This window comes from Meles meles, chromosome 19 (genome assembly GCF_922984935.1).
Source record: "Meles meles chromosome 19, mMelMel3.1 paternal haplotype, whole genome shotgun sequence".
NCBI lineage: Eukaryota > Metazoa > Chordata > Mammalia > Carnivora > Mustelidae > Meles > Meles meles.
In genome coordinates, this window is record NC_060084.1 from 59,000,092 (window position 1) to 59,026,777 (window position 26,686).

The 26,686-nt window shown below is 45.5% G+C and overlaps 1 protein-coding gene across 2 annotated transcripts; it reads right to left on the reverse strand.

Moving 5' to 3' along the window:
- Window positions 1-126: 126 nt before the first annotated feature.
- Window positions 127-23,394, reverse strand: LOC123931875 (zinc finger protein 418-like). Of its 2 annotated transcripts, XM_045989518.1 has the most exons (4): window positions 22,261-23,389; window positions 19,281-19,407; window positions 2,961-4,157; window positions 127-535 (listed from the first exon to the last, which is right to left on the reverse strand). In XM_045989518.1, exons 1-4 carry the CDS (start codon window positions 22,291-22,293, stop codon window positions 501-503), a joined length of 1,392 nt encoding a protein of 463 aa, XP_045845474.1. In that variant the 5' UTR covers window positions 22,294-23,389; the 3' UTR covers window positions 127-500. The 2 variants fall into 2 exon arrangements, with proteins under 2 accessions (XP_045845474.1, XP_045845473.1); XM_045989517.1 differs by having other exon boundaries at window positions 127-4,157; window positions 22,261-23,394.
- Between the last annotated feature and the right edge of the window lie 3,292 nt (window positions 23,395-26,686).

The following is a 26,686-nucleotide window of genomic DNA, read 5'->3' on the forward strand; positions in this document are numbered from 1 at the left end:
ACAAGTCAACAGGAATGCTTCCTGGTCACAAGTGCCAGATCCCAGGTATACAGACCCTCCTTTATCTTTTTTCCAGTTTCTGTGGTAGTGGCTTTGAGGCAAACATCACTGAAAGGAAACCACAGAACCTTTTGATTATTTTATTTTTTTCTCTGACAATGACTTTACCTACACAAGATAAATACGCCTGGAGGTCCTGAGATTTGTGTACACACTGATCCTACAGTCACTGTCACAGAAACTCGTCCGGATGCATTTTTAGAAGAGGCACATTCCATCCAGTTGGCTGCAGTCTCCTCCGCTTCCTGTTAAGCCAGTGTTTCTGTACCAAATATTGTTTCTCCTGCCCACTGTGGTCTTTCGACCAGTGACCTGAGCCCAATAGGTTGTAGACATCAGGGCACATGGCTGCTTGTAAAGCCGGGGTTAATAAGCCCCCAACGGTGCTGACATCCCCTGTGATACCGCCTTTCAGCAAGTGAAAAAAATTCATGCTCCTTTCAGAAGCATCTGAGGGTCTCACACCTGCCCCCTCCTGAAACACAAAGCATCCAGATCACAAATGAAAACCAGAAAGCCCTGCAGTTTTTCAGAGGTGGTGAAGAAGCAATGCAAATTTGGCCAAACTGGCAAGCAATTTTCTGCATCCTCCTCTCCCTCCTCAAGCATGGACAATTTGAGAATCCTAAAAAGTTCACCCAGCAATGCTTGTTGAGCCCAAATCCATACATAAACTACCGCACAAAGTAAGCCGAACATCCAAGATTAAAGAGGCCTTAAAGAATAAGGCCCTGATCATCACATAAGCCAAAGCAACGTGCGGCAGACAGTTAACATTTGGGACTTGGAAGCTGGAAAAGCTCATCGTAAATGTCACAACAAACTAACATGTCCCTGAAAAAGATAGTTATTCTCTGTAAGCTGCCAGCCAAACTCCTATTCCCTGGGTCATCAGTGATTCAGGTCCATGCTCAAGGTAGTTAAGGAGATGGGGAAACTGACCCTAAGGGCTCAGGCCATTCCTAATTTGTTCCAATTCACAAGAGAGAACAAAGGTCATCTTCCCTGAATACACTGTGGAGGTGACTGGTGCACCTTGTGGACCTGCCAGTCAGGAGAGATGAAAAGGCTTTGGTCACAAAATCTAGCAGTGAGCTAAATCTAGAAAGAGTCCTGGACAGTTTAGAAAGTGCAACATATTTACACAAGCTTCCTGCTACGTTATGGAAACTTCCATGGATTATCCCACTGTGCACATGCAGCTGTCTGAGACTCAGGGCAGACAGATGGCTCCTCAGAGTTCCCTGCGGTGTTGTTACAGTGAATAGGAAATTACACCCTCCCTGCAACCTAAGGCCTTTCCCTAGTGTGAACTCTTTGATGTTGAGAGAGGGTAGATTTGCGTGTAAAAAACTTCCCACATTCACTGCATTCATAAGGCCTTTCTCCAGTATGACCTCTCCGGTGTTGACTGAATTGGGAACTATCCCTGAAGGATTTCCCACACTCACTGCACTCGTAAGGCCTTTCTCCAGTGTGAACTCTCTGATGGTAGCGTAGTTTGGAGCTAGAGATAAAAGATTTCCCACATTCACTACACCCGTAGGGCCTATCTCCTGCATGAACTCTCTGATGATAACGAAGGGTGGAACTGGAGGTAAATGACTTCCCACATTCACTGCACTCATAAGGCCTTTTACCTGCATGAACTCTCTGATGGTAAGAGAGGGTAGCACTACTGGTAAAAGATTTTCCACATTCACTGCACACATAAGGTCTTTCTCCTGTGTGAACTCTCTGGTGTCGAATGAGTATCGAGCTATTGGTAAAAGATTTCCCACATTCACTGCACTGATAAGGCTTTTCTCCCCTATGAACTCTATGATGATAACCAAGGCCAGATATAGATGTAAAAGATTTCCCACAAGCACTACACTCATAAGACCGTTCACTATTATGAATCCTCTGGTGTATTGACAAGGAAGATTTTTGGCTAAATGTCTTCCCACATTCACTGCACTCATAAGGCCTTTCTCCCGTGTGAGTTCTCCGGTGTTTATTGAATTGTGATCTATCTTTAAAAGATTTCCCACATTCAGTGCACTCATAAGGCCTTTCTCCACTATGAACTCTGTGATGATAACGAAGGCTGGCACTAAAGGTAAAAGATTTCCCACACTCAGTGCACTTATAAGGCCTTTCTCCTGTGTGAACTCTCTGATGATAACGGAGAGTGGAACTAGAGGTAAAAGATTTCCCACATTCACTGCACTCATAAGGTCTTTTACCTTCATGAACTCTTTGATGGTAACAGAGTGTGGAGCTACAGGTAAAAGACTTCCCACACTCACTGCACACATATGGTTTTTCTCCTGTGTGAACTCTCTGGTGTTGAATGAGTGTCCATCTATTATTAAAAGATTTCCCACATTCACTACATTTGTAAGGCCTTTCTCCTGTGTGAACTCTCTGATGTAAAATGAGGTTATTTCTTCGGATAAAGGATTTCCCACATTCACTACACTCATAAGGCCTTTCTCCAGAATGAACTCTATGATGGTAATGGAGGTCAGACCTAGAAATAAAAGATTTCCCACATTCATTGCACTCATAAGGCCTTTCTCCAGTGTGAACCCTCTGATGATAACGGAGGGCAGAGCTAGTGGTAAAAGACCTCCCACATTCACTGCACTCATAAGGTCTTTCTCCAAGGTGACCTCGGTGATGATACTGGAGAGTGGAGCTACAGGTAAAAGATTTCCCACATTTACTGCACACATAAGGCTTTTCTCCTGTGTGAATTCTCCGGTGTCGAATGAGTGTCCACCTATTGTTAAACGATTTCCCACATTCACTACATTCATAAGGTCTTTCCCCAGTGTGAACTCTGTGGTGGTAACGCAGGCTAGAGCTAAAGGTAAAAGATTTCCCACATTCACTACACTCATAAGGTCTTTCACCTGAGTGAACTCTTAGGTGTATAATGAGGTTATTTCTTCGGGTAAAGGACTTGCCGCACTCACTGCATTCATAAGGCCTTTCTCCAGTGTGAACTCTGTGATGATAACGGAGAGCAGTACGAGTGATAAAAGATTTCCCACATTCACTGCACTCGTAAGGCCTTTCTCCAGAATGAACTCTCTGATGATAACGGAGATCAGACCTAGAGATAAAAGATTTCCCACATTCACTGCATTCATAAGGCCTTTCTCCTGTGTGAGATCTCTGATGATAACTGAGGGCAGAGACAGAAGTAAAAGATTTTGCACAGTCACTACACTTAAAAGGCCTTTCTCCAGTTTGAACTCTACATGGGATCAACAAGGAGCCACGGTTAAAAGATTCTGCACATTCACTGCACACATAACTGTTTTCTCCATTGTGCCATCTCTGGGGATGAATGAGGACAGATTTGTGGCTTAAGGACTTCCCACATTTGCTGCACTTGTATTGCCTGGACCCAGTGTGAGTCTTTCCATGTTGACTGAGGGAAGAGCTCTGCCTAAGGGATTTTCCGCATTCACCAAACTCATGATGTCTTTTTCCAGTATGGTATCTCTGGTGTATGGCAAATGAAGATTTGTACCTGAATGTTTTCCCACATTCACTGCACACAAAACAGTGATCCTGAACAAGCGCGTGTTTGGGACCGAAGGCATCCTTGCATTCTCCCCAGGTGTGATGACTTTTTCTGCTTTGTAACGTTGCCCTGCATTGGGGGATCTTGTGCGGCTTCTCCCCAGTACAAGTGGCCTCTTGCCCCAGATGCCCCGAGCCAGACAGCAAGTCCTTCTCAACCTCTCCACAGGTAAAGGGCTTTCCTGAGCCACCGGATCCCCAGCTCTTGACAGCAGAGGCCCTGTCCACACGGCTTCTGAATGGTTTTGCTCCCGCGGGCTGTTCCTGCTGCTGCTGCTCCAACTTCACACCGAAAGAGAATCGTTTCCCGCAGGCCCCACACCTCAACAGTTTCTGGCTGTTTTCTTTCCCCTGGAGTTCAGCCAAATGGAAAATGTCTCTCAAGACGGGACCACACATCTCACAGGGGTGGGTGTTCCGGGAAGACAGAGCAGCCCTGGGCGTCCCGGTCTGGGACACGCCTACAGACGTGCTCTGTGCAAAGGGGGCCTCCTCATCCTCTGCTCCACAGCAGCAACCTGAAGGCAGAGAAACACTGGTGAAATACGTGCTGGCTGTAGTGCGGGGCGAGCCCATCACACACAGGCATCCATCTTATCTGGGCAGGAGTGTATGCCATGCTTTTCCAGACACAGCAGTTGAAATTCGGTTGTAGGAGCAGCCACTGTCCATTATCTGGCCCCTAAGGTCACAGAATGGTGGAGACCTCACCAGGGGAAGTATACAAAGACAGGGTACGAGACAAGAAAGAGAGGCAAGGACTACAACTCATTTCTCTGCCAAGTCTTTGGTGAGACCTTTGCTACCGTTGATGTGAGGCTGGGTAAAAGCATGCCTCCAAGCCCATTACAATCCAACTGCAACAGATTACCTGCTGTTCAACGTCTCAATTTAGGGTATGTGAACATCTCACGGCCAATGCTGGAATACACGAACATGAGAGAAATGGGAGAGATGTGGAGTCCAGAGAGGTAGAGATTACCCCTGTGCTGGAAGTCACAGTAGAAATAATGAGAGAAGAACAGACAAATCGGCAAGATGTCAAAATGGAGACGAAAAGGTAGAAATGAAGCATGGTCACTGGAAATGGCATGAAAATGTGGATAAATAAAGACAGGTTCACCATGAGGGACCTGGTGTGATGTGGACATTCTCTCCAGCCACTGACCAGGACCACGCCGTTCTGAGTCCACTCTGCCATGTCTGGAGTCCTGCCCATCCTGTGATACACAAAGGATTCTTCCCTGTAAGCCTTGAGAAACAACATGGGACATGGACAATTCAAGTCCTAAGGGAGAAAGAGGACAAACGAATAGCTAGCACTGTCCCGGACTATTCAGCACAAAAGACGGCAAGGTGAGTGATGTCAGTATAACAGCAGAGGAAACCAGCCTTCGCCCTTGGCAGGCTTAAATCAGGGTGCTACAGCAACACAGGGGTGCCTGAGTGGCTCAGTGGGTTAAGAAATGCCTTTGGCTCAGGTCATGATCCCAAGGTCCTGGGCCTGAGCACCACATCGGGCTCCCTGCTCAGTGGAGAACCTGCTTCTCCCTCTCCTTTTGTCACTCCCCTGCTTGTGTGTACACTCTCTGTCTCTCAAATAAATAAATAAAATCATTAGGAAAAAAAAAAGATACTACAGTGACACGATGGAGAACACAGAAAGAATAACGACACAGAAAGGATCACTGGGGACATTGGCTTAGTGAAGACAGCTGGCTGTAGGCAGATAAGAAGAAGAGTGGGGCTGTGTCAGCCAAAGGGCTGATGCCACTGCATTCCCCTACTCTGCAGGGGACCTCAGCAGCCTCTGCTGCGGAGAACGCCAACAAGTCCTGCTACAGCAGCAGAACATCACAGATTACTCAGCAGAGGGTTCAAGCGTTTGCAGGCATGGACCCCACCAGCCTGCTCTGCAGAAGACCCCAGCAGCTTTTGCACTAAGGTAATCAATAGCTATCACCATGGGGGACCTGCCACAGAATAATATACCGAGTTGTCTCCTCCACCAAAAAAGAAGCTGTTGCTCCATTCCATGACCAAAGCTGCCACTCACACCAACCCCACCAATACCCTGGACCCCAGCCCTGCAAATGCTCTGTGGCTGCCTGTATTCCATAACCTGACTCCATGGCTGTCACCTGAGTGGTCTCAGGCATGAGAGCCATGGCCCTTGTGGACTAGTCTGCTTCTCTGATCCCAGAGATACCGAGGGAACCCATGCTCCAATCACAGGCACCATCAATGCTCAGAGTACAACTGCATCTCCCACAGCAAGTCAACGCTGTTGCAGGCTATTCCAAAACAGACCCAAGAACCGCTATTGCTTCGTGTCTATTCACACTCTTAGAACCCAGACACATACACACTCCCCGGGTGCCTGCAGATAAGACACCAATGCTACCACCACCACACATACACACTCAAGAGCTGGACTTGGCATCAAGGGAACCCCATAGCCAAAACATTCCTGTGGGAGAAAAGAGAGCAGGAGGTTCTAGTAGAATTCTCTACTACTGTGGATACACAAAGCCTCGGCTACTGAGGACTCCTATAGTGTTTGATGACACTGATCTCAGGTAACAGAGCTGCACAGACACTAAGCCTCCTGACCAAGCTGTAGTTGGAACTGCCACACCTCACCAAGCTGGTGCACTCACAACCACACATGGGTAAAGATCTTCCCCCCGCCCCCAAAACCTTTCTGTAAAGTCTGGAAGAAGGGACTATTCCATGAAATGTACAGACATCAGTGCAAGGCTATAAAAAAAAAACAAAAAAATAAAGGAAACAGGACATCCCAAAGGAACACAGTAACTGATCAGTCACTCCAACGAAATGGAGATCTAGGAACTGTCAAAGACTTCAAAATAACTGTTTTAAGGGGGCTCAATGAGCTGCAAGAAAAAACAGGCAATTCAATGAAATAAGGAAAACAATTATAAACAATATAAGATTTTTCAACAGATAATATTAAAAAGGACCAAATAAATCATGGTATACTATACTGTACACCTGAAACAATCAGAACACTGTATGTTAATTATACTGGACAAAAGTTATGCTAAAGAATATGATGAATGAAAAGAAAAACGCAGGGGTGCCTGGGTGGCTCAGCCAGTTAAATGTTTTGACTCTTGATTCTGGCTACAGTCATATCTCAGGGTTGTGAGATCGAGACCCGTGTCAGGCTCTGCACTCAGCATGGAGTCTGCTTGAGATCCTCTCCCTCTCCCTGCCCCCAACTTGAATGAATGAATGAAAGGAAGAAGGGAAGGGAAAGGGAAAGGAAAGGAAGATGAAAAATGAAATAGAGAGCATCAGCAGCCAGCCTGATCAATCAAAATCTGAGTCGGAAATTGAAGATAGGTCTTTTTTTTTTTTTAAGATTTTATTTATTTATTTGACAGAGATCACAAGTAGGCAGAGAGGCAGGCAGAGAGAGAGAGGGAAAGCAGGCTCCCTGCTGAGCAGAGGCACACACCCCCCTTTTTAATAGGGCTCTGCGCATTTTAAAAAAAGATTTTATTTATTTGAGAGAGAGAAAGACAGAGGGAGAAAGCACAAGCAGGGGGAGGGGCAGAGGGAAAGGGAGAAGCAGGATCCCCACCACTGAGCAGGGAGCCAGATGGGAGGCTCGATCCCAGGACCCTGGGATCGTGACCTGAGCCAAAGGCAGACAATTAACCGACTGAGCCACCTAGGTGCCCCTGAAGATATGTCTTTTAAAATCACTCACTCAGATGAGAATAAAGACAACTAAAAAGAGTGAATAAAGAAAGTCTATGTGGGTGGCTCAGTGGGTTAAAGCCTCTGCCTTCGGCTCGGGTCATGATCCCAGGGTTCTGGGATCGAGCCCCACGTCGGGCTCTCTGCTCCGCAGGGAGCCTGCTTCCTCCTCTCTCTCTGCCTGCCTCTCTGCCTAGTTGTGATTTCTCTCTGTCAAATTAATAAAATATTTTTTAAAAAAGAAAAGAAAGTCTATGTGGATTATAGGACATCATGTAAACAGAATACTATTTGCATTACGGGGGCCCTGAAGAAGGCAGGGATAGAAATCTTATTTAAACAATAACAGACTGGGGCGCTTGGGTGGCTCAGTTGGTTAAGCAACTGCCTTCGGCTCAGGTCATGATCCTGGAGTCCCGGGATCGAGTCCAGCATCAGGCTCCCTGCTCAGCAGGGAGTCTGCTGATCCCTCTGACCCTCTCACCTCTCATTTCTCTCTCTCACTCTTTCTCTCAAGTAAATTAAAAAAAAAAAAAATTAAACAATAATGGATTAAAAAATAATGGATGAAAACTTCCCAGATCTGGGGAAAGACGTGGACATCCGGGTACATGATGCTCCTAAGTCCCCAAAAAGATTCAAACCAAGAGGACTTCACCAAAACAAATTACAGTTGACTCTTTTGAACAAGAAGGGTTTGAAATGTGCAGATTCACTCATAAACAGATTTTTTCCAATAAATACAGTAAAATACTATAAACACATTTACTCCTTATGATTTTAACATTTTCTCTTCCCTAGCTTAGTTTAATGTAAGAATATAGCATACCTCCTCTCTCTTTCTGCCTGCCTCTCTGCCTACTTATGATCTCTGTCAAATAAATAAATATCTTTAAAAAAAAAACATATAGCATAAATATAACATACAAAACATGGGTTAATTGACTTTATGTTATTAGCAAGGCTTTGGTGGAGAATAGGATATTGCTAAGTTTTGGGGATAGTCAAAAGCTATATACGGTTTTTTGGCTGCATTGGAGTTGGTACCCCTAACGCTCATGTTGTTCAAAGGTCAACTATATGATAAAAGTCGAAATGTAATGACAAAGAGAATTTGAAAGCTGTGAGAAAAACTCATAGAGGGGAACTCCTCTCCCCCTCATAAGGCTATGAGCAGTCTTCTCCACTGTAACACTGACTACTAAGAGAAAGTGCGATAAGGTGTTCTAAATGCTCCAAGAAAGAAACTGCAAACCAAAAATACTTTACCAGCAAACCTGCCTTTCAGAAATGAAGGAGAAAGATTTTCCCAAATAGAAGCTGAGGGAGTTCATCATCACTTGATCTACCCTACAGAAGGTGCTTAACACAATTCTTCAAACTAAAATGAAAGTGTGCTAATTAGTAACGTAGAAATATAGAACACACTGATAAATGCAATTACAGTCATATTCAAAATATAGGAGTCCGTCCTTATTCATTTCACCTTCCATGGTTTCAGTCACCTACAGTCAACTATGGTCCAAAAACAAAGGATCCTACTTCGTTTTAACAATATTGTCAGAAGGTCAGTAGTGACCTAATGCTAAGTCACAAAGCCCATGTCATTCACCTCACTTCATCTCAGAAAGAGTGAGTATGGTATAATAAGATAAGAGAAAACATAGTATGTATAGGTTTTGGTACTATCTGAAGTTTTAGGCATCCCCCAGGATTCTTGGAACAAATTTCCCCATGGATAACAGGGCACTACTGTACTATAATACTTTAACAGTGTGTTAATCACTCAACATCGGTATGGAGGACGAAAGATGAGGGTATTAAAAATAACTGTCTACAATAACCTGTGAATGGTTACAAAATAAAAAAGATGTGGGGTGCCTGGGTGGTACAGTCGATTAACCATTGTCTTTGGTCTCGGGGTCCTGGGGTTGAACCCCCCCCAACCTCCCCTTGGACTCAACTGCTCAGCAGGGAGTCTGCCTTTCCCTCTGCCCCTCCCTGCTGCTTCTGCTCTCTCAAAAAAATAAAAAAATCTTTAAAAAAAAAAGATGTAGGGCGCCTGGGTGGCTCAGTGGGTTAAGCCGCTGCCTTCGGCTCAGGTCATGATCTCAGGGTCCTGGGATCGAGTCCCGCATCGGGCTCTCTGCTCAGCGGCGAGCCTGCTTCCCTCTCTCTCTGTCTGCCTGCCTCTCTGTCTACTTGTGATCTCTCTCTATCAAATAAATAAATAAAATCTTAAAAAAAAAAAAGATGTAAATGGTGACATTTAGAAACATAAAATGTAAAGGAGATGAGTAAAAGAGATTTGTATGCAATAAAAGTTATCAGCTTTAAAAAGAATGTTTTAAGATGCTTTAAATAAGCCTCATGGTAACCACAAAGCAAAAACTACAGTAGAAACAAAAGATAAACAAATGAAAGCATAATACTATGGGAAATCCTCAAATCACAAGGGTAGACTGCAAGAGAAGAAGAAAGGTGCCACAAAACACTCAGACAATAATTAACAAGAGGGCAAAGGAGATGCAATGGCTGAATGCAAAACAAAACAAAAGGTTGAAAGCGAAGGAACTGAAAAAGATACTCCAAATGGAAAACAAAACAGAATATGGGTAGCTATACTTATAGGGGATACAACAGACTTTAAGTTAACAACCCTTGTAAGAGATTAAAAAGGTCATTATATAACGAAAAAGAATTAATTCACCAAGCAGATGTAAAAATTGTAGGTATGTATGCATCACACATCAGAGCATCTAAGTTAATTAATAAGCAAACTCAACTAGATCTGAAGGCAGAAAAGACAGCAACAGAATATTACTATCAATATCCCCCTTTCAACGTATCAATGGTAGATATCCAGACAGAAGATATTAACAAGGATATATCTGAATTGAACATTCTGGTCCAAATGGATCAAACAGACATATATATAACATTCCATCCTACTATAGCAGCATATACATTCTCAAGAGCATACAGAATATTCTCTGGGGTAAATCATAGGTTATGTAAAACAAAACTTAACCAATTTCAGAAGACTGAAATTCTTTCAAGTACCTTTTCCTAACACAATGAATAAAACCAGAAATCAGTAACATAGGAGGGGGTACCTGGCTAGCTTAGTCAGTGGAGCCTGTGACTCTTGGTCTCAGGACTGTGAGTACGACCCCCTCACTGGGTGTGGAGATTACTTAGAAAATAAGATTTCCTTTAAAGAAAAAAAAAGATTTTATTTATTCATTTGACAGACAGAGATCACAAGTAGGCAGAGAGGCAGGCAGAGGGGAGGGGGGAAGCTACACAGAGAGCCCGATGCGGGGCTCAATCCCAGGAACCTGGGATCATGACCTGAGCTGAAGGCAGAGGCTTTAACCCACTGCCAGGTGCCCCAAGATTTTTTTTTTTTTTAAATAAAATCCTAAAAAAAAAAAATCATGAGGAAGCTTAACAATTCAAATATGTGGGCATTAAGGAACACATGCCTATCCAATCAACTGGCCAAAGGAAAAATCAAAAGCAAAATAAAAAAATATGTTGAGAAAAACAAAAGTGGAAACAAAACATATGGAATGTGAAAAAGCAGTTCTAAGAGAAAAGTTCAGAGAAATAAGTGTGAGCACTAAAAAAATAAAGATCTGAAATAAGCAGTTTAACTTCACACCTTAAGGAACTAGAAAAAGAACAAACTAAGACCAAAGTTAGTGAAATAGAGGAAAACACAAAAATCAGAACAGAAATAAAATAGAAACTAGAAAAATAAAAAGAGCTATTTTTCTGAAAAGATAAAACTGAAAAACTTTTAGCTAGACTAGCTTAGAATAAAGGCAAGACTCAAATAAATTAATTCAGAAATAAAAGGAGAAATTACAACTGATAGCAGAGAAACACAAAGAGTCATAAAAGACTACTATGAACACATTAACAAATTAAATAAGCTAGAATAAATTCCCTGAAACACAACCAAACAATGCTGAGCACTTTAAGTTATTTATTTATTTATTTATTTATTTATTTATTTATTTGACAGAGCAGGAGAGCACAGGCAGGGGGAGCAGCAGAGGGAGAGGGAGAAGCAGCCCCCCTGCTGAGCAGGGAGCCCAATGTCCTGGGATCACAACCTGAGCCAAAGGCAGCCGCTTAACAGACTGAGCCACCCGGGCGACCCCTAACACTGAACTGTAATAGAAAATCCAAATACACAAAGAAATGAATCAGTAATCAAAATCTCCCAACAAAGAAAAGGTCATGACCAGATAGATTCAGGGATGATTTCTATCCACATTTTAAGGATTAAACTCTCAAGCTCTTCCAAAAATCTGAAAGGGAAGGAACATTTCAAACTCATTTTATGAGGCTAATATTAGGACAGCAAAGCCAGGGAAGGGCATTATAAGAAAACACGATTACAGGTCAACATCCCTAATGAACATAGATGTAAAAATGCTCAACAAAGTACCAGCAAACCAGGGCGCCTGGGTGGCTCACCAACGAAAGAAATTAAAGACACAAATAAATGGAAAGATAGCCCATATTTGTGGGCTGAAGGAATTATTATTAAAATGTTTCTATACATAATGCAACCTAAAACTCAATGCAGTATCTACCAAAATTCCAGTGGCATTTTTACCAGAAACAGAGAAAGAATCCTAAAATTTGCACCACAAATGACCTCAAATAGCCAATGAAATCTTGATCACGAATATCAAAATTAGAGGGACCAGACTTTGTGATTTCAAACTGTACTACAAAACACGATGGTACTGGAATAAAAACAGACATCCAGACTCATGAAATGAGATAGAAAGCCCAGAAGTAAACAAACCCACACATATATATTCAACTATTCTTTGACAACGGTGCCAAGAACACACATGGAAAAAGGACAGCCTCTTCAATAAGTGGTGCTGGGAGGGGCACCTGGGTGGCTCAGTGGGTTAAAGCCTCTGCCTTGGGCTCTGGTCATGGTCCCAGGGTCCTGGGATAGAGCCCCACATCGGGCTCGCTGATCAGCAGGGAGACTGCTTCCTCCTCTCTCTCTCTGCCTGCCTCTCTGCCTACTTGTGATCTCTGCCAAATAAATAAATAAAATCTTTAAAAAAAATTTTTTTAAATAAAAAATAAGTGGTGCTGGGAAAACTGGACATGTATATTCCAAACAAAACAAAACAAAGAAACTGGGACCCTACCTTACACCACTCACAAAAATTACCTCAAATGTATTAAAAACTTCAATGTAGACATGAAAATGTAAAACTTCTTGGGGGGAAAAACAGAGAAAAAACTCCTTGACACTGGTCTTAATACTGAGTTTTCAGATAGGAAACAAAAAGCACATCCAACAAAGACAAAAATAAAGTCAAATTACATCAAAACATAAAGTCAAGGGCGCCTGGGTGGCTCTGTGGGTTAAGCCTCTGCCTTTTGCTCCGGTCATGATCCCAGGGTCCTGGGATCGAGCCCTGCATGGGGCTCTCTGCTCAGCGGGGAGCCTGCTTCCCCCTCTCTCCCTGCCTGCCTCTCGACCTGCTTGTGCGCTCTCTCTCTCTCTATGAAATAAATAAAATCTTTAAAAAAAAAAAACAAACATAAAGTCAAATCAAGCTGCATCAAACTAAAAATCTTCTGCATAGTAAAGGAAACAACAATATATAAAGGGAGAAAATATTTGCAAATGCTTTACCTCATAATGGTTAACATTTAAAATATATAAGGTACTCGCATAACTCAGTAACAACAACAACAACAAAATCAGATTAATATACAGGCAAAGAGCCTGAATAGACATTAAAGAAAATCTACAAATAGCCAAAAGGTATATAAAAAGATGCTCTTCCCCACTCATCAGGAAAATGCAAATTAAAACCACACTGATGGAACGCCTGGGTGGCTCAGTTGGTTAGGTGGCTGTCTTTGGCTCAAGTCATGATCCCGGCGTCCTGAGATCGAGTCCTGCATCGGGCTCCTTGCTCTGCAGGGAGCCTGCTTCTCCCTCTGCCACTCTGTCTGCCTGTGTGTGCATACGCTCTCTCTCTCTCTCTCTCTCTCTCACAAATAAATAAAATCTTTAAAAAATAATAATTAAAATAAATAAATAAAAAATAAATAAAACCACACTGATGTATCATCCAACACTTGGTAAGATTGTTACCTTCAAAAAGAGCAGAAAGGCCCCTGGGTGGCTCAGGGGGTTAAAGTCTCTGCCTTTGGCTCAGGTCATGATCCCAGAGTCCTGGGATCGAGCCCCTGCATTGGGCTCTGCTCAGTGGGGAGCCTGCTTCCCCCACCCTCTCTGCCTGCCTCTCTGCCTACTTGTGATCTCTGTCAGATAAATAAATTTAAAAAAATTAAAACAAAGAAAAAGAGCAGAGACAAGTGTTGGTGAGAGTGAAGGTAGAAGGAACCCTTGTACACTGTGGATGGAATAATTAGGAAAAAAAAAAAAAAGCCAAAATCACAGAAACAGAGTATAGACATATTTATTTATTTTTTAGTTTTACAGCAATTTTGCTTTATGATGCTTCACAAATACTGTGTTTTTTACAAAGTGAAGGTGTGGCAAGGCTGCAACAAGCAAGTCTATCGGCAACATCTTTTTTTTTTTTAAGATTTTATTTATTTATTTGACAGAGAGTGATCACAAATAGGTAGAGAGGCAGGCAGAGGGAGGGGGAAGCAGGCTTCCTGCTTAGCGAAGAGCCTGATGCAGGGCTCAATCCCAGGACCTTGAGACCATGACCTGAGCCGAAGGCAGAGGCTTAACCCACTGAGCAACCTAGGCACCCTGACACCATCTTTCCAACAGCATTTTCTCACTTCATATCTGTATCAAATTTTGGTAATTCTTGCAATATTTCAAATGTTTCCAGAAGAGACCTTTATTACTATTGTAATTGTTCTGGAGGCCACGAACTGCACCCATATAACATTTAACATCCTCAAAAAATGGTAAATGTTGTGTCTCTTCTTTTTTTTTTTTTAAAGATTTTATTTATTTATTTAACAGAGAGAAAGAGATCATAAGTAGGCAGAGAAAGGGGGAAGCAGGCTCCCCGCGGAGCAGAGAGCCCGATGAGGGGCTCAATCCCAGGACCCTAGGATCATGACCTGAGCCAAGGCAGAGGCTTTAACCCACTGAGCCACCCAGGGGCCCCAAATGTTGTGTCTCTAACTGTTGCATGACCAGTCATTGCCCTACGTCTTTCTCTTGGGCCACTCTATTTCCTGAAACACAAGAGTATTGAAATTATGCCAATTAATAATTCCACAACAGGGGCGCCTGGGTGGCTCAGTGGGTTAAGCCGCTGCCTTCAGCTCAGGTCATGATCTCGAGGTCCTGGGATCGAGTCCCGCATCGGGCTCTCTGCTCGGCGGAGAGCCTGCTTCCCTTCCTCTCTCTCTGCCTGCCTCTCTTGTGATTTCTCTCTGTCAAATAAATAAATCTTTAAAAAAAAAAAAAATAATAATTCCACAACAGCTTCTAGGTGTTCAAGTGAAGAGTGACAGACACATCTTTCACTTTAAATCAAAAGCTAGGAATGATTACGCTCAGTGAGGAAGGTATGCTGAAAGCCAAGATAGGCCAAAAGCTACCTAGGCCTTTTGAGCCCAACTGGCCAAATGGAGCCCAGTTGTGAATGCAAAAAACCAGTCTTTGGGGCACCTGGGTGGCTCAGTGGGTTAAGCCGCTGCCTTTGGCTCAGGTCATGATCTCAGGGGTCCTGGGATCGAGTCCCACATCGGGCTCTCTGCTCGGCAGGGAGCCTGCTTCCCTCTCTCTCTCTCTCTCTCTCTGCCTGCCTCTCTGCCTGGTTGTGATCTCTCTCTCTCTCTCTCTCTCTCTCTCTCGCTGTCAAATAAATAAATAAATAAAATCTTTAAAGAAAAAAAAAAACAACAACCAGTCTTTGAAGGAAATTAAAAGTGCCACTCCAGGGAACACACAAACGGTACAAAAGCAAAACAGCCTGACTACTGATACGAAGTTCTAGTGGTCTGCAGGGGCGCCGGGGTGGCTCAGTGGGTTAAAGCCTCTGCCTTCGGCTCGGGTTGTGATCCCGGGGTCCTGGGATCGAGCTCCGAATCGGGCTCTCTGCTCGGCCAGGAGCCTGCTTCCTCATCTCTCTCTCTCTGCCTGCCTCTCTGCCTACTTGTGATCTCTCTCTGTCAAATAAATAAATAAATAAGTCTTAAAAAAAAAAAAAAGTTCTAGTGGTCTGCAAAGAAGATCAAAGCGGCCCCAACACTCCCTTAAGCCAAAACCTAATCCAGAGCAAGGCCTGTCTCCACTTCCAGAAAGGCTGAGAGGGGTGAGGAGTCTGCAGAAGACCAGCTGAAAGTCAGCAGAGGCTGCGTCCTGAGGCTGAGGGAAAGCAGCCATCTCCACACCACCACAGCACAACGGACAAAGTGCTAACGCAGAAGCTGCGGCGAGTGACCCAGAAGATGGAGCTCAGGGCAGACCACAGATTTCCAAGGCAGACAAAACAGGCTGCGATAGGAAGACGCCCTGCATCAAGCGCTTTCAGAGTTCGAGACGTCGAGCCTCTCTTCAAAGGACAGGCCAACTCTCTTGGCGAGGGCCAGCACTCCTGTATCATTCTGGATGTCCTAGGACCCTTACGAATTAGGGTGAATCTACTCTGCCTGGAGGACAGCACCCTGTTTGTTACATGGTTTACTATTTTAAGCACACTGCTGAGATGGACTGCTCAGAAAAAAAGATTTCTTTCAAAATATTACTGCTCATTGACAAAGCACCTGGTCACTCGAGAGTTCTCATGGCAATTTACAACATTAATGTTTTCATGCCTGCTAACACAACATCCATTCTGTAGCCCACATAACCCAAGTAATTTTGACTTTTCTAAAGATTTATTTATTTGAGAGAGAGAGAGAGAGCGAGCACATGCACACACAAGCAGTTGGAGTAAAGGGAGAGGAGCTCGATCCCACAACCCTGACATCATGACCTGAGCTGAAATCAAGAGTCAGACACTTAACCAACTGCACCATCCAGGCACCCCAATTTTAACTTTCAAGTCTTATTATTTAAGAAATACAATTTGTTGGGGTGCCTGGGTGGCTCAGTGGGTTAAGCCTCTGCCTTTGGCTCAGGTCATGATCCCAGGGTCCTGGGATTGAGCCCCACATCGGGCTCTCTGCTCGGTGGGGAGCCGGCTTCCCCCCCCCCCCCCGCTGGCCTCTCTGCCTACTTGTGATCTCTGTCTGTCAAATAAATAAATAAAATCTTTAAAAAAGAAAGAAAGAGAAAAAGAAAGAAAGAAGGAAATACAATTTGTTGAGAACAAGCCTTGCGTCAGGCTCCACACACAGCCTCTCCCTCTGCTCCCCCCACCCACTACATGCACACGCGCTCTCCCTCTCTCTCAAATAAATAAATCTTAACAACAACAAAAAAAGACAAAGAAAGAAACAAATAAACAAACAAACAATGTATAAGGCAAGGGGTGCCATAGTGGTTTTTCTGATGGATCCGGCTAAAGTAAATCGAAACCTGGAAAGGCTGCATCATTCTAGCTGCCATTCATGGATGGCAGAGGTCAAAGTATCCATAGGAGCTTGGAAGTTGACATCAACCCTCATGGATGACTTTGAAGGATTCAAGACATCCACAGAGAAAGTAACTGCAGATGTGATAGAAATGGCAAGAGAACTAGAACTGGAAGTGGAGCCTGCGGGCATCTGATGAGTCGGTTGAACATTCAACTCTTGATTTCAGCTCAGATCATGGTCTCAGGGACCTGGGATTGAGCCCTACACTGAGCATGAAGTCTGCTTGTCCCTATCCCTCCGTTCTTCCTCCCACTTTCTTGCTCGCTCTCCCCAAATAAATAAAATCTTAAAAAAAAAAAAAAGAAAAAAGAAAAGAAAAGAAAAGGGGCACCTGGGTGGTTCAGTGGGTTAAGCCCCTACCTTTGGCTCAGGTCATGGTCTCAGGGTCCTGGGATAGAACTCTGTATCAGGCTCTCTGCTCAGCAGTAAGCCCGCTTCCCCCTCTCCCTCCACCTGCCTCTCTGCCTACTCGTGATCTCTCTCTCTCTGTCAAATAAAATTTTTTAAAAAATGAAGCGTGATGATATGATTGAATTGCTACAAGTTCATGATAAAATTTTAATGGATATAAGACTGTGAATCACACCCCTGTACCCCTAAAACAAATACTACATTATATGTAATTAATTGAATTTAAAGATTTTTTATTTTTTATTTGACAGACAGAGATCACAAGTAGGCAGAGAGGCAGGCAGAGAGAGAGGAGGAAGCAGGCTCCCCGCCAAGCAGAGAGCCCAATGTGGGGCTCGATCCAAGGACCCTGGGATCATGACCTGAGTTGAAGGCAGAGGCTTTAACCCACTGAGCCACCCAGGTGCCCCTAATTAATTGAATTTAAATTTTAAAAAGTTAAAATTAAAAAAATTTTTTTGAATGGATAAGAAGTTGCTTTCTATGGATGAGCAAGGAAAGTTTATCCAGATGGAATCTAAAATTTAAAAACATGTTTAAAAAACACTGTATTTAATTACACTGGAGTTAAAATTTTTTAGAAATTCAAAAAGAGATGCAATCTACTACTCCTGGTGAAAATGCTATGAAGACTGCGGAAATGACAACAAAGAATTTAAACTATTACATAAACTTCATTGATAAAGGAGCAACAGAGTGTGAGAAGATTGAGTACAATTCTGAAAGAAGTTCTACTGTGGGGGGGCGCCTGGGTGGTGCTTCCTCCTTTCTCTCTCTCTCTGCCTGCCTCTCTCCCTACTTGTGATTTCTGTGTGTGTGTGTCAAATAAATAAATAAAATCTTAGGGGTGTCTGGGTGGCTCAGTGGATTAAGCCGCTGCCTTCGGCTCAGGTCATGATCTCAGGGTTCTGGGATCGAGCCCCACATCAGGCTCTCTGCTCCACAGGGAGCCTGCTTCCTCCTCTCTCTCTGCCTGCCTCTCTGCCTACTTGTGATCTCTCTCTCTCTGTCAAAAAAATAAATAAAATCTTAAAAAAAAAAAATTTAAAATAAATAAATAAATAAATAAAATCTTAAAAAAAAAAAATACTTTACATATTTATTTGAGAGAGAGAGAGAGAGCACAAGCGGAGGATGAAAGAGGGACAAGCCGACTCCATGATGTGCGTGGAGCCAGACTTGGGGCTTAATTTCAAAACCCTGAAGACCTGAGCCGAAACCAAGAGTTGGATGCTTAACTGACTGAGCCACCCAGGCACCCCCTGTGCACTTTTATATAATTTTCTATCTCCAGAAGGCTGGGGGGGGGGTGTGTGTGTGGAGAAAATGCACCCAAACTACAAACCTTGCAGGAGTGTGTTGAAAAGCAGCCTGTGGTTCAGGTAAGTAGTGACTATGACACTGCATGCAAAGCTGGCATAAGCAGGCACAAGGAACTGTCAGCTAAGAGAAGAGATCCAAAACTGGAAAACAGAGGCTGGCTCAGTCAGTAGAGGAGCAATTCTTGAACTGGGTTACCAGTTCAAGCCCCAAGGGTACAGAGCTTACTTTAAAAACAAACAAACAGTGCTCGCTTGGGCAGCACATATACTAAAAACAAACAAACAAATGCTAAGATACAGAAGTGACATGGATCTGTGCACAATGACCCAAACAAAAGCCAAGTGTGGCGGAATCCATGAAGCTCACTAAAGATCTACTAACCTTGAACCCTTTCCTAAGAGGGTTCAGTATAGCAGGTGTTGCAGCTGTGGGGGAGAGAAGACAGCAGTGCAAATAAACCAGCCCTATCAACACAGCAATTACCCAGAAAGCTGAGAAGCAAGCAATGCCCACCGTCCACATGTGAGAGAGACTGCAAGATGGTGAGTGGGGAGGGAACAGAGCCTACTTCAGGCCACTGGGGATAGGGAGGGCCTTACCCAGTGAGGATACAAGTGCAAAGTTCTCCAGCATCACATCGTGGTACAGGCATCTCTGAGCCTCATCAAGAAGCCTCCACTCCTCCCAGGAGAAGTATACAGCAATGTCCTCAAAGGTCACACTATCCTGTTATGATGGGGACAGATGAAACCATGAACATCCTGAGGTCCCACAGTCCATCTCACCACACATGTATCCCACACTCACCCTCTTTCAGAGCTCTCTACTTCAGAAACGCCATGCCTAGGTGCCACTAACGCCCACCCTATCTTCGGCTTCTCTTTATTCAGCGCGTTCTGCCCTCAGCAACAGCAGGCAGAGGGAACAGAGATGTCATCCAAATTCCTCCTGGAGTGGAGGGTCCCTACTGTCCATTCCCCCAGGGTCTCTATTTTGAGACTCCCAAGACACAATGAAATGCGGGCTCATGCTCTGCCCTTCAGCTCCAACACAGTGAGGTCCTTGGCTCACACTTCCTCTTGTTGTGCACATTGTTCTGGAAACTGTACCTCTCTCACATCTTCAGTCCCCTCAGCTGCACTCCCATAGCTCTACTTTGGCCAAAGCCCTGGATTCTGCTTTGAAGGCCTCCTCTGTACCTCTGATCCTTGCTTCGATACTAGCCACCCAGAGGTACATACAAATTACAGATGCCCATGGCCCACTTCCGATTCCATGCTGTACTTGCTGTCCCCTCAGCAGTCCCAAATCCCGACCCTCCACTCAACCTGCCCTAAAGCCCCAGTCCTTAGAGTCTCCCTTAGGCATAAGGACTCTCACAAATGACTACATTTACCCCAGATCTTATCTACTAAGACCAAAATGCCCCAGACCCCATCAAAACTCACGACAAAATTCTGGTAAATCCATACAGTAGCGAATTAGCAGGAGCCCTGCCCTCGGCTTCATCTTCCTTCAATTACTCTCTTGCCTCTGAAGCCATCTTGCACCCGCACATCCCTTGGAAGCTTTAGCCACCTCCCAGATCATCCTCTCTCCCACACCATTCGCACCATCACTTCTCTCCCTCCCCTGGGTTCATCATTCTTAGCATGCACCCTAGTCTTTCCAACCTGCAAACAGCATTACCACTATAACCTACACTGCACTTCCTAAATGTGATCCACAGTTCCATCCTGGTCCTCACAATAGGCACCACTTTTTTAAAGTCTGCCCCAGACCTATCCACCATCAAGACTGAACACCGTAGACCTCACCAAAGCTCACTATAAAATTCCAGTGAAACTTCAGTAGTGAATAAGCAGGAGCCTGGCTTCAGTGTCCTCTTAGCTCAATTATGCCCATGCTGCCACAGCCATCTCATGTCCACTCACCCCATGGAAGCCTTGATCACCTGCCAGACCATTCTCTCTCCGATATGGTTACCATGATCCCTTCCCTCCTTCATCAGCAACACTGATCAGGTGCACAGCGAGATCTCGCACTCTCCTCTAGCTGACCAGTCAAGGCGTTGTCATGATGACCCGCATTCCTCAATCTAAATGCAACCCACAGCTCCACCTGGTCCACACAACAGTCACCACTTTTGGATGTCTTCATCCAAACCTCCTCCCAAGATACCCAGAACTGTGAGTCCAGATACACATTTGCTATCTCCACTCACAATTCACAAATCCTCTTAAGAGTCACCTCAGACTCTTAAGAGGACCAAACAAAACTCATCATAGTCCCAGAGAAAATTAACCTACCATCAATTACCCCTCCCAGCTGATGGAACTTCCATCCCTTCAGCTGCGAGGACCAAAATCCCTGGGGTCATCCTAGACTCTTCCCTTTCTCTCCTCTGAACTACAACATCAAAAAGTCCACCCCTCTTTAAAAAAATGCACAGGGAGTCCACAACTTTTCACCCACCTCTACCGCCACCACTCTGGTTCATCAATCTGGATTACAACAGCTGCCTCCTCCTGGGCTCCATGCCTCCTCCCTTGCCTCCACAGTCTGTTATCCATTCCATAATGAGATGGACCCCATTAAGACTTAGGTAAGACCACCACCCCCCTGATCCAAACCTCTCATGACCTACCTGAAAGATGCCCAAATTCTCAACAGCCACATTAGAGACCTGATTCTTGATCCTCAGCTCTTTGTTCCCAGCAGGGAGAATGAACACAGGATCAAGCATTTGCACACCTTTTTATATTGGCTGACAACAACAGGAACACATGCACATACCCCTTGGCCTGCACTCAGGACCCCGGGCTTGGGGTATGCTCAGGGTGCCCACACCCAGCAGCTGGAAAAATAGGAAGGGAAGAGCCTCAAGACACCACAGTCCTGAACCCCATACAGGCGATATCAAGACCAGTAAGGGGCTGATGCAACCTCTTTTTACTTGTATAGGTTCTTAAGTGCTTTCACATCCTTCACGGCTTGCGATTGAGGGGAGGACACAAGGGCTGGGCTCCCCCACACGAAGCCTCCCCTGCATCCCGCCCAGCCCTGGAACCCAGTGACCTCGGGCTAACTAATCTCTCTGCCTCAGTCCTCAGTGCTCCTCCCACCAGCTCTGCGAACTCCGACAAGAACTCCACTCCGAGGGCTCCCTCGTCTTCATCACTCGCATTCCAGCCTGTGCTCGCTCGCGCAGCTTTCGGAAAGCCGCTAACACCCTAACACAGGCTGCGTCCCTCTTCTGCTCACGACCCTCCAGGGCCCTAGGAGCGAAAGTACCGCACCTTGGCCCGCCAGTCCAGGGGTCTCCGTCTCACGATCTCCGTCCCCTCGTCCCTTGAGGGCAGAATCCTCCACCTCAGGCCCCCTGAAACCCCCGCCCCGGCGGCCCCTCAGCCCGGAGCCCGCTCCCGCACGCAGCCCGCCGGCGCTCCTACACGCGCCCCGCCCACCGGCGCCTCCGTGTCCCGGACACCGGGCCCTGGGCTGCAGGGCCGCGAGCAGGCGCCCCGCGCTCGGGCCTTTGGAGTCCCTCGGGGGAGGGCCCGAGGGACGAGCGCTTACCTGAGCCGGGTCCCTGGGCGCGACCGCCGCCATCGGACTCTATGGGCGGAGTGGACACCTGGGCCGGCGGTCCCCGTCCAGGCCCCCGCGCGGGGCAGCCCGGGCGGCGTCGCCAGCCGCGGACCCGCCTCTCGGCCGTGGGGACAACGACTTCTGCGCCTTGACAGTTCCGTCACTTCTGTCCCGCCCCGGCACGCCCGAGAGCAACAAAATGGCCGCCACAAGGAGGAGGCCAGAAGTCCCGCCCCCATGAGGCGTACTCCCGCGGAAGTGCTTCCACTGGCTCAACTCTGCGCGGGACTTTCTGGGTACTGTAGTTCGCAGCCCCCCAGCGGCCGAGGCAAGGGTTTTTCTCCAGCCTGACCAATCAGAGCTTTGGCCGTTAGGCTCCTTGAGGGATGCTGCACTCCCAGGGGCGAGGGGGAGGGGATTTGCGCTTCGTGAACTGCAGTGAAAAGGCATCACTTCATATCAGTAAGTCAGCCTGCTCCCAGAGGCTAATACTGTTACTGAAATGCTCCGTAATCCACGGATCTGAATGGCCGTTATCATTCCACAGAGTCATTCGGACATAAAATGGTCCACGCACAGCTGAAGGTATTTTGTTATTCTTCTGAAAGGCATGTAAGCCCATGCATTTGTCAGTTTTGTGCGTTCTCTTATGATTGGCCTGGCGCAAGGGGAAAACTACACAGGGCCCTGACTGAGAATAAAGAAGATGTTAGGCCGCCCTTAAGCTGGTGAACAAGCAGGATCTCTGCCTCTGGCTCCCACAGAAAATCTGTGCCTTGCCTGTAGCGTTAGTGTTTGTGTCCTGCCCATTTTATCCCTATATTTCTCACTCGATATTCTAAGGTACACTTGGTGAGGGAACAGAAGGCAAGCTAAGGACGAGTCAGAGCTGACACCCCCCCCCCATGGGATATATGCGGCATTTCCTCAGACACTCCTGGCTGCCCTAAAACAAAGGAACAGGAAGGAAAAGCAGTTAACTTAGATCACAATCCTGTAAGACCTGAATGTCCCTCAGTTTACAAAAGTCTTAGCAATTTACATTTCTATCAATAACCCAACTTCTAGAGGAAATGTAGATACCGTTAAGGTCCTTATAACCTGCAGCCCATTGACAGATACTTGGAAGCAGGCAGAGTGTAATCTTCCTCCAGGAAGCTCCCAACTATCTTTATGTTAATACCTTACTAGAGGGAAAAACAATCTTAACTAGGGGCGCCTGGGTGGCTCAGTGGGTTAAAGCCTCTGCCTTCGGCTCGGGTCATGATCTTGGGGTCCTGGGATCGAGCCCCGCGTCGGGCTCTCTGCTCAGCAGGTCTGTCTGTCAAATAAAAAAACAATCTTAACTTGACTATGGCAAGGCCTCAGGTATCCTGTGAGTCTTCTTTAACATATGAAAATCCTTGAGACCTTCATTTTCCTCAACCCCATAGTATATAACCAGCCACCCCTCACAATCCCCGTCCAGCAGCTCTTTCTGCCCCCATGCTTTCATAAAACCACCATTTTGCACCAAAGACATCTCAAGAGGGCGCCTGGGTGGCTCAGTGGGTTAAGCCGCTGCCTTCGGCTCAGGTCATGATCTCGGGGTCCTGGGATCGAGTCCCGCATCGGGCTCTTTGCTCAGCAGGGAGCCTGCCTCTATCTGCTTGTGATCTCTCTCTGTCAAATAAATAAATAAAATCTTTTTTTTTTTTTTTTTTAAAGACATCTCAAGAATTCTTTCCTGGTCGTCAGCTCTGGACCTCACCCCACTGAACCTCACCTACATTCCAAAACCCAATACACTCAATTCTATTGAGAAAATTGGCATCTATCTCAAACAAAGACCAACCTTAATGCTATTTTAGTTTGGGTCACTGGCTATAACTTTCACAGTTGCAGAAGTCTGCAGAACGTCTGAACTTCCAGATAATTTCTTAAAAAGATTTTATTTATTTATTTACAGAGATCACAAGTAGACAGAGAGGCAGGCGGGTGGGGGGGGAGCAGGCTCCCCGCTGAGCGGAGAGCCCAACATGGGGCTGGATCCCAAGACCCTGAGATCATGACCCGAGACAAAGGCAGAGGCTTTAACCCACTGAGCCACCCAGACACCCCTGAACTTCCAGATAAAGGGGCATCTCAACCCTAGGTTCCCATGTCCTTGCTGGTAAGTGATTATCATTTATTGTTATGCCCGAGTTTTCGTGTCCAAGAGACCACCAAGGAGCCAAGCACCAATGCAATCACACAAGGGTTTATTTGACAAGCTTAAGCTTGGGCCCAAGTGTACCTGACACAGCGGAGTGGGGACTTGGACCCCGAACCAGATTACAGTCAGAGTTTTTAAAGGCAGAATAGGGGTGGACTCAGTGGTGGGTGAGGAAAAGGGGATTAGGGATGATGTAAGTCTCTAAGGAAGCAAGGTCTCCAGGACCTTGAGGGGCTAGTTATTGTTGGGAGAAAGATTATTTATTACCAGTAATAAAAATCTTCTCGTGAGACCCTTTAGATGTATATCAGTGGGCCATATGTTTGGGAATGATTGCTGACACTATCTTGGAGGTTTAGAAATAAAGGTTCCTGAAGGAATTGTTAGAGTAGATTTATAGGATCCTGGTCGGACCTGTCGGGATAGGGGGTTGGTCAGGCTAGGATTGCCCTTTGCAAAACCTCAAGGTGAGGGCAATTAAGTCCCTAGAGGAGAGCCACTCTGCCTGTTTCAAGGGCTTGTCAGTAGGTAAGGAATTTTAATGATTTTCTTCTGCCTCTGTTTCCCACTTCATTTATCAGTGATTGCAGGTACAGTTCTGCATGCTGAATTAAGATTATTTTAGGGGTGCCTGGGTGGCTCAGTTGGTTAAGCATCTGCCTTGTCCATCAGAGCCCTGCCTCAGGCTCCCTGCACAGCAGGGAGTCTGCTTCTCCCTCTGCTCTTCCCAACCCCCCATGCACTCTCACTCACCATCTTGCTATCAAATAAATAAAATCTTAAAAAAAAAAAACAACAGGTAAGTAATTGGAAAGAAAATTACTAAATTATCTAATAAATAGTCCTATAGTCCCACAAGACTGCCCCCTCACTTTAGATGCCAACTGCAAGTTCAGGTTGTTACTTGTGCTTCTGACCAACAGGATATAAATCAGAAGTTCCCAAGACTGGGTGCCTGGGTGGCTCAGTGGGTTAAGCCTCTGCCGTCAGCTCAGGTCATGATCTCAGGGTCCTGGGATTGAGTCCCACATCGGGCTCTCTGCTCAGCAGAGAGCCTGCTTCCCTCTCTCTCTCTGCCTGCCTCTCTCCCTACTTGTGATTTCTCTGTGTGTGTGTCAAATAAATAAATAAAATCTTCAAAAAAAAAAAAAAAGTTCCCAAGACTCCCTCCTTAATTTGCCAGAGCAGCTCACAGAACTCTTAGAACATTTATTTACTAGAGCACCAGTTCATTATAAAAGGGTATAACCCAGGAATAGATGCACAGGGCAAAGCGTGTGGGCAGGGGAATGGAGTGTCCATGCTCCCTCTGAGTATGCCATTCTCCCCACATCTCCATGCGTTCACCAACTTGGACCTAAACCTCTTCCTTTTGGATTTTTATGAAGCTTCATTACATAAGTTTGGCTTTGGTGCCCACCACAATGTCCCCAGAGGACAGCATCATTCCAGCCCTGCTCTGCCCTGTGACCTCTCCCCAAGATTGTGCCAACACATGGGCCCAGAGCTGTTCTGGTACCAAATGCGGGTCATCAGCCTCTAGAGCGAGAAGTGTGAACTCGCCCTCTGAGCAGGCTTAAAGGACACTGCTTCTGGACTTGAAAGCTGGGATTCAGTGGCCCGTGGCATCTGTGTGCACCTGTCCTTTGACATGATAGTGAGGGTCGCCACTTCTGTGACTAGAGGTAACAAGAGAGCTTAGCATGAAGTTTCAGATCAACTCTTGCCCAAGGACGGCCCCTAAAAGGACTCAGCCACTTGTATTTTATATAGTTTTATAGTTTGCTGTGATAGGACAGTAAGTCAGACCCTGTTACACTGAAGTTATACCCTGCAAACGTGTATGTAGGAAATAAGGGGATACTGAGTTTTAAAGCCTGACTTTCAGGACCAGGCTTCTTGTTTGGACTTTGCAAATCAGAGCTAAGTTTTGGCTTCTAACGGAAGTGGAAACAAAATAGGAACCTCCAAACTGAATCCCTCCCAGTTTTTAAAATATCTGACATATCTTCATAGCACTTTCTGAATTTATCAATTGTGTCCCCTTAACTATATCTCTTCATACTTTGAGCCTTGTTCTTTATGTATTTGGTGAAGAGAGCACATTACATGAGAGCTGTGCTAGTCCTCCAGGACCGCAGTAACACCGTAACATAAGTACCATAGACTGGTTGGCTTAAACAACAAAAATGTACTTTCTCACAGTTCTGGATGCTGGAA